At 56.0% G+C, this 11,655-nt stretch overlaps 1 protein-coding gene across 1 annotated transcript; it reads left to right on the top strand.

Annotated features, from left to right (window-relative positions):
• The first annotated feature begins 1,887 nt into the window (after nt 1–1,887).
• Mmp14 (matrix metallopeptidase 14) lies at nt 1,888–9,313 on the top strand. The gene is made up of 9 exons (XM_010637801.3): nt 1,888–3,539; nt 3,826–3,948; nt 4,303–4,610; nt 5,093–5,254; nt 5,562–5,722; nt 5,899–6,037; nt 6,158–6,308; nt 6,739–6,854; nt 7,357–9,313. Exons 1-9 carry the CDS (start codon nt 3,034–3,036, stop codon nt 7,686–7,688), a joined length of 1,998 nt encoding a protein of 665 aa, XP_010636103.1. The 5' UTR covers nt 1,888–3,033; the 3' UTR covers nt 7,689–9,313.
• The last annotated feature ends 2,342 nt before the right edge of the window (nt 9,314–11,655 follow it).

Genomic DNA, 11,655 nt, shown 5'->3' on the forward strand with positions numbered 1-11,655 from the left:
GACACCCTTCTGGGTGTGGGCCCCCAGCCCTGGCCTCGAAGGTCGCCGCGCTGGCCGCGTTTCCGTGCTCACAAAGCTCTCCTTTTGAGGCGGGGGACTCACCCGGGCCCCTGCCTCCCCTGTCCCCACCCCCCGGCGCCCCCGCGCTCCGAGGGGACCCTTCTGGGTGTGGGCCCCCAGCCCTGGCCTCGAAGGTCGCCGCGCTGGCCGCGTTTCCGTGCTCACAAAGCTCTCCTTTTGAGGCGGGGGACTCACCCGGGCCACTGCCTCCCCTGTCCCCACCCCCGCCGGCGCCTTCAGGCCTTTTCGGTGTTGTTAATTGTTTTTCTACGTTAATTGGTGGCTGGAGACGTTGCACTGCACGGGAGTGGGGGAAGGGGAGGGCCCGGCCCCTGCCCTCACCCTTTCCCTGACCGTGGCCCACCGGACCGGGAGGAAGCCGCGTGGGAGTTGCCTGAGGAAGTTTTTCCTCTCACTCTTTTATTTTGGGGTGAAGGTGGGAGACGGATTTAATCAGCTTCTTATTTTGGGCCATCACAACCCACTCAGCCCTACGAGGACCTGGGTGCGGTCGGGAGGGGCTGGGAAGGGCCCAAGAAGGGGGATGGGATCAGGATTTGGCTTCCTGAGCCTTGGTCCCAGTCCTGGGCCCAAGCTTGGAAGAAACCTCTGCAGAAAGAAGAGCGAACATGCTGTGTGTACCTGAAGGAATCAGAGGCTGCATGGAAAAGTGTGGCCCTAGGAATGGAACTGTAGGACTCAAGGATGAAGGAGAAAAGAATCTGCCCTGGGGCCAGAGGCTAAAGCCGGTGGTGTGGAGAAGGCACCCCTTCCCAGGCCTGGAGCCCTCCTCTGGACGGGAAAGGGAGAGTGCCTGACAAAAGGCGCCTGGGCATCTAGGGGCTGCCCACTGCCAACTTCACACCCTACTTTTTTTGTCCTTCCCTGCCCTGCTAGGTCCCCTAGGGGAGGGACCGCAGTCCTGGCTTGGTTTTAAGTGGGTCATGGGCTATCTCAGTGCCAGAACCGCTGTTTCACTTCTGGGATATGGAAGGGTGGGAGGCAGAGGGAGGGGCAGGACCAGAGGCCAGAGCCTGCTGTAGAGCTGCAAACCCCCTACTCACTCCAGGATTCCCAAGGTAGGAAGTATTCCCTTGACTTTTCTCTAGGGGAACATCTCTCACTTCCCATTCATCGGGAGGAAGCCAACCGAGTTCTGCAACCCGACATAGTTGCTCCTTCTCCAGGACAATCTGGAGGAAAAGCTGGGATGGCCTAGGCCTCAGCCAGCACCGTCCCTCCCACCAGGCCTCCCAGCTCTGCACCAGCTCCAGCACAGCCCTCCTTCTCCTCCTCTTGGCCTGTCTGGCACTCTGCCCTTCCCCCACCCAGCCGCAGACACAAGAGTCCTCTCTTCTGTGGTTCCGACCTCATAGTCTCTGTGGTTCTTGCTTTGCTCCAAGCCTGCCCCTGTGAGATGGAGGGAAAAAACTTGCCCGGGCCTGGGAGGAGGAGAGGGACAGGGGCACTTCCTTTCCAGGCCTGTGGTTCAAGTTCAGGGAAGTCTCTTTCACAACTAAGGCTCCATTTTTCTTTACAAGGTATGGGGCAGGGCTTGTGGGTGTGAATATTTGGACCTGCCTACCTCTTGACTCACAGGAGACGGATTTATTCCAGAGCTCCAGGTTGTGGATTCTCCCCACCTCTCGGTCACCCTCCCATTTGTCACCCTGCCCATAGGAGCATTCCCCTCAGCTTGGCTTTCTGAGGTTGAGGGGCCTGGCCCGAGTCTTGCTAACTTCCAGCTTCAAGGGTCAGTGTGTCCTGTCCTTCCCCAAGTCCTGAAGCACCTGCTGTCCCACAAAGGTTAGTAGCCTAGGGGCGTGTCTATCCTACAGGTGAGGCGAGGGGCAAAGGGAGTGTCCTGCATACTTGGACACAGGCTGCAGCAGGCCTCCCGAGGGCACTGGCAATGACATCAGTCAGCACAGGTCGGGGCACGCCTACAGCTCTCAACAGCTCTCAAGATCGGCTCAGAACTGGAGCACCTTGACAGGCTCCCCTGGGGTATACCAGAGATAAAAAGTCACTCACCCCTGTACCCCTAAGGAGGGACTCTCAGAGCTGGGTGGTACTGGGGTTCTGGTCTGACCTATTGGGACGAAAAAGGATGTTTATTTATATCTGCAGCTTTAACTGCTGTCATCCTTAGGGGCTTGCTTCCCAAAACTGTGTTGCAATTCTTGCCCCTGTGGGCTCAGGTCCCCAGTCAGCTGCTCCTGAATCACCCCCATTGCTGGTACAAGAGCATTGCTCCACCAGCCAGCCCTGGGCCTGAGTGGGAAGGACAAGTGTGGAGACCCATCCTGCAGACTGTGGATAGGGATCTCCCTCCAAGTCCCTGACCTAGGCAATCTGTAGCTTCTTTTGTACTCTTTAGAAAGGCAAATCTGGACCAGGGACCAGAGCTGTCTGACTCATGTCTCCTCATAAGAAAATCCAAACATCTTCGTATTCCATATATATCTTATCTTGTTTTACTTTTCAGGCAAGTACTCCATTGTTCTTACAATAAAGGCTGACTTTTTCCTTGGTGAGGCTTTGCAGTGTGTGTACCTTTCAATCAAAACACCAAAAACCTAACTTTAATTTAGGGCAATTTCCAGCCTTTATGTTATGAACAATTCACAGCATACTTGAAATAGAATACTACAGTCATTAAGTGTCCACTGCCTTCCTCTCTCCTACTCCTTCATGAAAGTCTTAAATGAGCTTTGAGGTCTCAAGGCCTGGATCAGTGGTGCTTGAGTTGGGGACATGGCTAGATCAGAGGTCCCCAGCTTCCCCTGTCAGCAGCCAGCCTCATCTGTGACTCCTCTGCTCCCCTCCTTTCTAAAGAGATGTCAGTGTGGGGGTCCTGGAGATATGGCAGCTTTGTCGTAGGAGAGCATCGTGTTGGGCACAAAAGTATAGCCCCTACACCACCTGTGCACCCATCATGGGCACGCAGCATTCCCAGGTGGGACATGGTATATGGATCTAGGAACACTGGTCCAGAAGTCAAAAGTACTGGAAGGAATCACAGCTCTGAAAAGACAGTCTCTGTTAAACTACCAGGGCTCTCATTTTCAAGAAAACTGCAGTCAGTCTGGAGTTGTAGCTGTTGTGGCTGCCCATTGCCGTCAGCGCTCAGAGCCCCAAGAGCACGAGCCATTCTGGGGCCTAGGCCAGAGCAGCTGGGAGTTCCTCCAGACCCAGTGCCAGAGCCTGGCTGGGAGCACATCACCCTTCCCTCACCAAGCCAGGGCGCCTGCTCGCCAGGACTGCGGGAATGCAGATGGACCCCTCGGCCAAGTTGGGGAGCTCTACACCATTCTCCTCTCACTCCAGGCCTGGCTGCAGCAGTATGGCTACTTGCCCCCTGGGGACCTACGTACCCACACGCAGCGCTCACCTCAGTCCCTCTCCGCTGCCATCGCTGCCATGCAGAGGTTCTACGGCTTGCGGGTAACAGGCAAGGCTGATGCAGACACCATGAAGTAAGTGCTCCACCCCGTTAGGAATTCTGCCCAGCACCCACTGGCAACACCAAGCACCAGAGATTTTGCCACATGAATGCCTGGCTCCTTTCCCCGTGCTGATCTGGACCTTCTCAGAGTCACCCTGACCTCATAACCTTGCCCTTTCCTCACACTGACACAGCCTCACCCTGGCCTGCTGCTGGGGCCAGGGGCCAGGATCCAGGGCCTGCTGTAGAGTTCCACCCTGTCCCCTGGATCCCTTTTTCTTTCATACACTGCACTGACCCCGATGCTTCCACCCCAGGGCCATGAAGCGCCCCCGCTGTGGTGTTCCAGACATGTTTGGGGCTGAGATCAAGGCCAATGTTCGAAGGAAGCGCTACGCCATCCAGGGCCTTAAGTGGCAGCATAATGAGATCACTTTCTGGTGAGTCCCACAGGCCAGAAGCCCTTCTCCCATCTAGTACCATTTCCTGTCACTTGTGTTGCACAGAGACCTCCTGTACTTCACCCCTCCGTTCCCGGGAAACATCCCAGGGAGTGGGGAGCAAAATGGCTATAATCCTGAAGAGTGCAGCCACTGGCATGCACCTCAGTGCCTGAGAGCCAAAGCCTGAGACCCCCCTAAGCTTCGGGCTGAGGCATTATGCATAGGCAGCAGGAGGAGAGGTCAGGCAAAGGGGGCAGGCAACTCTCAGACCAGGGAGAGTGCAGGCAAGGAGAGTTTTACCCCTCGTTATCCTAACATACCCCATCTTCTCCCCTTATGGCTGGACCTCAGCATCCAAAATTATACCCCCAAAGTGGGTGAGCATGCCACATATGAGGCGATTCGCAAGGCCTTCCGAGTGTGGGAGAGTGCCACCCCACTGCGTTTCCGAGAAGTACCTTATGCCTACATCCGAGAGGGCCACGAGAAGCAGGCCGACATCATGATCCTGTTTGCTGAGGGTTTCCATGGTGACAGCACACCCTTTGATGGTGAGGGGGGCTTCCTGGCCCACGCCTACTTCCCAGGCCCCAACATCGGAGGGGACACCCACTTTGACTCTGCTGAGCCCTGGACTGTCCGGAATGACGATCTGAATGGTGAGTGAGGGAGCCCTGGGGCCAATGCTGAGGAGAGGTTCTCCTCTTTGCTTCCAAAATGCCAGGAATAGAGGAACCGCAGAGATCTCCCAGCCTAACTCTAACAAAAGCTAGAATCCTGTTGGGAGCTATTTACATTGGGTCTCTTCTCCCTCACTCCCTGACTAACTTTGCAAAGATTTCAAAGCATCCTCTCATCCACCTTTCCGAGCGAGTACTGTGTCAAGCTCTTGGGAGAAACTGAGGCCTGCAAGGAGCCTTACCTTCCCTTAACACAGGTCCTTCTGGAATTAAGATGCTGCCCCAGAGCACTCTTACTCCACCTAAGTTACTGACTAGATTTGTGCCTTCTGTGCCAAACAGGAAACTGGACCTTGGGATTTGGTCAATGGGTGGAAAATATGGCCCATTGCATGTGTGGGGGGAATCAGGGAGTGTGAGAGAAAGGATCTAAGCTACTTCTCACCACGCCATCCCTCCAGGGAACGACATCTTCCTGGTGGCTGTGCATGAGCTGGGCCATGCTCTGGGCCTGGAGCATTCTAATGACCCTTCGGCCATCATGGCACCCTTTTACCAGTGGATGGACACGGAGAACTTTGTATTGCCCGATGATGACCGCCGGGGCATCCAGCAACTTTATGGTGAGTGATCCACATACACACTTGATTCTTCTGTGATTTTGTTTCCTCCTGGTACCTCTGGTCTGTGCATCTTCCCTTTCATACCCTGCAGTCTTCACACAGGAGCATGTGCACACGCACACATACAGACACGCACAAACTGCCAGACCCTACCTCTGTCAGCTCCCACTTTTGAGCTCACTTTTCTGTCACCTCCAGGTGATTGTGTCAGCCTCCTGAAGGAACCCATCCATACTTTTTTGGGGTACTTTCTGGCCATCTGTCGGTCCTTCCAAGTCTGAAGTGCCCCTCTTGTTCTGTCCCTCAGGGAGTGAGTCAGGGCTACCCACTAAGATGCCCCCTCAACCCAGGACTACCTCCCGGCCCTCGGTCCCTGATAAGCCCAAAAACCCCACCTATGGGCCCAACATCTGTGATGGGAACTTTGACACCGTGGCCATGCTTCGAGGGGAGATGTTTGTTTTCAAGGTGAGAGGAAGAAATAGACTGGTGAGGGGAATAAAAGGGCTGTATGGCAGGGAGGTGGGGTGGAAATAGCAACAGAACTGACAGTTAAAATCTAGGGGGCAGTATTAGGGGCTGAGGAATAGGACTAAACTACACACAGGATGTAAAGCACTCTTTCCATTTGAACTGGCTTCCAGGAGCGCTGGTTCTGGCGGGTGAGGAATAACCAAGTGATGGACGGATACCCAATGCCCATTGGCCAGTTCTGGAGGGGCCTGCCTGCGTCCATCAACACTGCCTATGAGAGGAAGGATGGCAAATTTGTCTTCTTCAAAGGTAACGAGGCAGCCCGCCTTCGGCTTCGGGAGTGGGGAGGATCTCCCTAGAAGAACTGATTCCACTGGATTCTTCCAAAGACCCCAGAGCCCAAGTTGAGCCCTTCTTCCTCCATCACAGGAGATAAACACTGGGTGTTTGATGAGGCTTCCTTGGAACCTGGCTACCCCAAGCACATCAAGGAGCTGGGCCGAGGGCTGCCTACTGACAGGATCGATGCCGCTCTCTTCTGGATGCCCAACGGAAAGACCTACTTCTTCCGGGGAAACAAGTAAGACCTCAGGCCCATAACCCCAGGCCCATCTCCTCAGAAGCATCACCACCACCCCACTAAGTCGGGAGAGAGGGCCTGGCTGAACCTTCACTGCTGTTGCCAAGCAAGGGGCAGCCTCATGGAGTGCCGCCTGAGTGGGTTATGACCGGGTCATCATTTCAGACCTGGTCATTTGATGCCTCCTGCCGCCAGTGCTGTGCCTCCACCCCAGAAGCCAGGCACTGTCATTAAGGGCTGCTGGTGGCTCCTTGCAGCCTGGGCCCTCCCCTCCACCTCCTCCTTCCGCCACTTCCAGCTGCAGGCCTTCATTACCCAGAACCCTCTTCCCTACCCCGGCCGCACCAACCTTTGCTCCCTGGGGCATGGCACCTTGGGTCCTGCTGCCTTCTGAGGACATGCCCGGGGCCCAACCACCTCCTTCCCCCAGGTACTACCGTTTCAATGAGGAGTTCAGGGCCGTGGACAGCGAGTACCCCAAAAACATCAAAGTCTGGGAAGGGATCCCTGACTCTCCCAGAGGGTCATTCATGGGCAGCGATGAAGGTGAGTGGGGCAAGGGAAAGTGTCTGTGAGAGGAGTGGGTAGTGGAGTTAAGAAAGGGGATGGTGTAGAGAACGGGTTGACAGTGGAGGGCTTCCTGTGTGCCAGGCTCTGGGCTCAGGGTTCTGACACATCCGACCCCTCAGTCCCTGCCACTCTTCCACTCTAGTCTATGACTGCCCCCATGTCACAGCTGAGGAAAGCAATGTTTAGAAAGACCTTTGCTAAATTTAAAACAATAAAAAAGGGCTTGGGAGTATAGCTCAATCCGAAGGCCCTGAGTTCAGTTCCCAGTATGAGGGGGGAAAAGGAAGAAAGGAGGGAAAGGAAGAAGGAAGGACAGACAGAAGAAGACAGGAGGGGAAGATGGACAGATGGCAGCAGGGGGCAGGGGCCAGGGCTGGCTGCAGTGAGCCCAGCTGGCTCTTGCACTAACCACGCCCACTCCGCTCTCTTCTCCTGGGGGCTTTCCTGACCCTGCCCCATCTCATCTGTTCGCTTCCAGTCTTCACTTACTTCTACAAGGGGAATAAATACTGGAAATTCAACAATCAGAAACTGAAGGTGGAGCCCGGCTACCCCAAGTCAGTGTTGCGGGACTGGATGGGCTGCCCATCGGGGGGCCGGCCAGACGAGGGGACTGAGGAGGAGACGGAAGTGATCATCATCGAGGTGGACGAGGAGGGCAGTGGGGCCGTGAACGCAGCTGCTGTGGTGCTGCCCGTATTGCTGCTGCTCCTAGTGCTGGCAGTGGGCCTCGCCGTTTTCTTCTTCAGACGCCATGGGACCCCCAAGCGACTTCTGTACTGCCAACGTTCCCTGCTGGACAAGGTCTGACCCCCACCGCCCGCCCACCCACTCCTACCATGAGGACTTTGCCTCTGAAGGCCGCAGCAGCAGGTGGTGGTGGGTGGGCTGCTCCTACCCGTCCTGAGCCCCATCCTTCCAGCCTTCCATCTCTTCCTGCCTGGCCTCTCCCACCCTCACCCTGGCGATGCTTCTTCCCTATAGGTAGCCCCTGAGGGCTGAGCAGGAGGGCAGCCCCTTCTAGCCTCTGGCACTCAGGCGAACCCTAGAGCTTTGTGTGTGTCCAGCCCTGTCTGAATATCGTGGGGGCTCTGCACTTGAAGGCAGGACCCTCAGACCTCACTGGTAAAGGTCAAATGGGGTCATCTGCTCCTTTCCTATCCCCTGACTTACCTTAAACCTCTGAACTCTGACCTCAGGAGGCTCTGGGCGTTGCAGCCCTGAAAGCCCTGGGTATACCCAATTGGTAGCCTCCCACCACTCTTTGGCTGAAAGGAATCTAATCTTGGTGGATTCCCTGAGGGAGATGAGGGGGAAAGATTGCTCCGCCACCTTAAGACCTAGAAGGAAAACTCAAGGAGAGTCTTGGTGGCTTGGAGAGTCACTTTCCACAAAGCTCCTGCCTGCCCACCCAACCCTGGAAAACGTCCAAAGAAGGAGCCTGAGCCATTAAGGATTAAGCTGGGGCTGAAGAAACCCTTGGCAGCCCTAACCCCTCTCAAATGTTAGCCTTGGATGGGGATTTCAAGGCTGGGAGAGCTGAAAACAGGGATGTGGCCCTGAGTGGAGTGGGCCAAGTGGGGGACCAGGGCTGGAGCCCTGGGGCGTCAGCCTGACGGACACAGAAGGAGCCTTGCTGGAGTGGCAGGCAACTAGGGCAGGGACCCGAGGCAGAGCAGTCAGAGGGGACGGGAATGAAGCAGCAGTGGTGGGTGGCTGGGGGCTGTGGTACCTAGGGGAGCTCTCAGCAAGGGCCCTGAAGACACACTGGCTCCTCTTTGTCCCCTTTCTTGCTGACTAGACAGCACAAGGGGGTGGGCAGGAGCCCAGAAACGGGAGCCAAGAAGGCACGCATGCAGGGACTGGGAATTTGGGGACCTTCCTGAGAGGCCACCTACTTGTGGGACCAGAGGAGATTCTAGGGACCTGGCAGTCTGCCTTGCCATGCCCAGTGGTACTTCGTGGTAGGGTCAGCTCCTCTCTTCCCTGACGCCCACACTCAGCCCACCTCACCCGTGTCCTGCCCTCCCTCTCTCCCACCCAGCCTACCCATATGACGTCTCCTTCGACCACCAAAGGTGGTCATGGTACCGGGGGCTTGGGAGAATGACACCCTGTGTTGGCGTGAGGAGAGAGGGATGTCGGGGGGGTCGGGTGTGGGGGTAGGGGAATAGGGTGAACGGTGCTGGAAGTTCAGCTAAATTTCTGTCTTGTTTGTTTTTATTTTGGGTTTTTTAATGTATATTTTTATTATAATTATTATATATGAACTCCATTCAAGTCGTTCCTTTTTGTTAAGGGGCGTAGGGAGGGGTGGGGGAGGGGGGCTGAGGTGCCTGACCCCAGGAACCTGCAGGGCGGGGCTGGGTCAGTGCCCTCTGAGGATATTTTTGACCTTGTTCAACCTTTCCACAAAGAATAAACTGTGTTTCACATTCTTTGTGTGCGTGCCGCTCTGTTCTGCACAGGGGTGCATGGGATGTGGTTGAGAGGGGGCTGAAAAGGGAGGAGCGGGCGTCATGAACAGAGTTTTCCATGAGGTGGAGTTTGGGGATTTTCATAAAAGAATATGTTTATTCTCAGTGGACTACTAAGAGATTCGGGGGCCAGAGCTGGGGAGCAGGACATACGCTACTGGGGGCTGAGGACAGAGTCCAACTGTTCACTTCCAGTCTGCCATAAAAGGCCACCTTTTACACCCAGGGCTGCTAAAAGACAGAGGAAGTGGTCAAGCTGAGGCCACTCGGAAAATCTTCCTAAATTACGTTACCCTGCCTGTGATCTGGCCACAGCCTCTCAGTTGCCTCTGTCTACCTCTCGGCAGGAGTATTCCCAAGGTTGTGTTCCCCCTTCAGCTCAAGAAAGCCTCAGGACCTAAGAAGGCTTCTCTGAGCTTGGGGCTCGCTGCTGGGGCAGAGAGCACCAGAGAAAGAGTTCCCTGCATCTTGACAGCAGGGTCCTCCCGGTGTCAGTGATCTCACCTCGGCTGCCCAGGAGAAGCCGGGTGGCCAGGTTGGGAGGGCAGAATAACAAAGCTTTGTTTCCTCTTTCCTGAGGAGCTGCTGCCCCAGACAGGGTTCCCAGGCTACTGGCCCACCCTTCCTCTAAAAACCAGCCTGAAGGGTGGAATGGGCTTGGTTGCTGAGTCAGCTCAGCTGGAGGAGAGCGGTCCGTTCTTCACCCCCTTCCCTTCCTGCCTCAGCCCAGCCCACCCGGGCTTCAGCCCAGGTCCTTCCACAGCCTCCTCGCACAGCCCCGGCCCCACCTATGCCAGTCATCCATCCAGCTGCTATTCAGGGCTGTTTGGTGTGACTGCTTTGGCAGAAGGGGTACCCCACCTTCCAGCCAGCCAGGAACCCCAACCCCAGGCCTCCCCTGCCAACAGCTGTTCGGTAGGACACGCATGTCTCCTTGGAGTTGGACACCACCTCCTCACCTCCCTTACCAGATAGGACAGGGACCTTGAAAAGGTGGTGTGGGGAACTCAGGGACATGGGTGGGGGGCGTGTGGCAAGGAATTCAAAGATGAGCTCATGTCCCCTTTGTGTTTTTGTGGTCCACATCTGGAGACAATTACAGATGTTATCCAGTGGGAGTTCTGCAAAACACAGCTGGAGCCAGTGGAGGAGTCGGGAAAGGGGGGCCTGCCAGAGGGAAGAGGAGGGGGAGCCTCAGGCTCCCGTGGCTGGAGTGCGGTTTCCCCATCACGAGGAAATTGTTTGGCTGTGATTCTGGAATCACAAGATGCTCTCTGAAGCCAAGGGAGAGAGAAGGGAATGGAAGACCAGAGACAAGGGGGAAGAGGTGGAAGATGGGCTGCAGAAACAGCACTGTGGGGTGGAGGGCTGCAGATGGAGCTCCGTGCCAGAGCACTTGCCCAGCCTGTGTGGGCCTCAGGTTGCATCCCCAGTGCCCTCTCGCCCCCAAAAATGTTTCCAGGGTGGAGGCTGCAGGGTCCCGTGCTTCTGACGTGCTTGGGCCTGTCCAGCGCACCCCACCAAGGCGACCCATGACCCTGGGAGGTGCCTTGGTGATCACAAGGCCCCAATGCAGTAAACCACTGGGCCAGGCTGGGCCCCGCGGCTCCTGAGGACCAGCAAACTGCTTTTGCTGGCCAGTTTGTTATTGGGCCTGACCCAGTTTCTATGGTTCCAAGTTCCTTTATTCGAAAGCAGCACATGTGAGCTGGAGCAGCCAGCAGGGAGCCAAGGGGAATCTGCAGGGAGGTTTGGGTAGACCGAGGGAGCCAGGTCTAAGGAGATGCTGGCTCAGGGGCCAGGGCCAGCAAAGGGCAGTTTTCTGCAGTGCACCCCACACATTTGAGGGGGGCCATGGGTTCCCTAGTTGCTGCCTTCTCCGTCCAGGGATCCTGCCACCAGCTGGGCCCATGCCTCCAGGGCTGCCAGCCAGGTGCTGGGTCAGCGGGCTGGGAAGGGGAGATCCAAGAGGAGCCACGCCCTCTGGAAGGGAGAGGTTGGGGCACCACACGGTCTGGCCGGCCCTGCTGTGCCTCACTGTCCACCTCAGGCCTCACTGCCCACAATCTGACAAACTTCCCAGCCCTCTTTCCCTCTGTATACAACTTCCTGTTCCAGCAAAGGGAAGCTGAGGTCCCCACAACACGCAATGATACAAGCACTAACATGGCCCCCACTTTACAGATAAGGATGTTGAGGCCCAGAAAGATACACTATTTACTCAAGCTCAAAGCTTGTGAGTCCAAATTTAAAGCCCAGGTCAGACTTTTTTTTTTTTTTTTTTTTTTTTTTTTTTTTTT

This window comes from Fukomys damarensis, unplaced genomic scaffold (assembly GCF_012274545.1).
Source record: "Fukomys damarensis isolate Sample0158 unplaced genomic scaffold, DMR_v1.0_HiC HiC_scaffold_17, whole genome shotgun sequence".
Classification (NCBI taxonomy): Eukaryota; Metazoa; Chordata; class Mammalia; order Rodentia; family Bathyergidae; genus Fukomys; species Fukomys damarensis.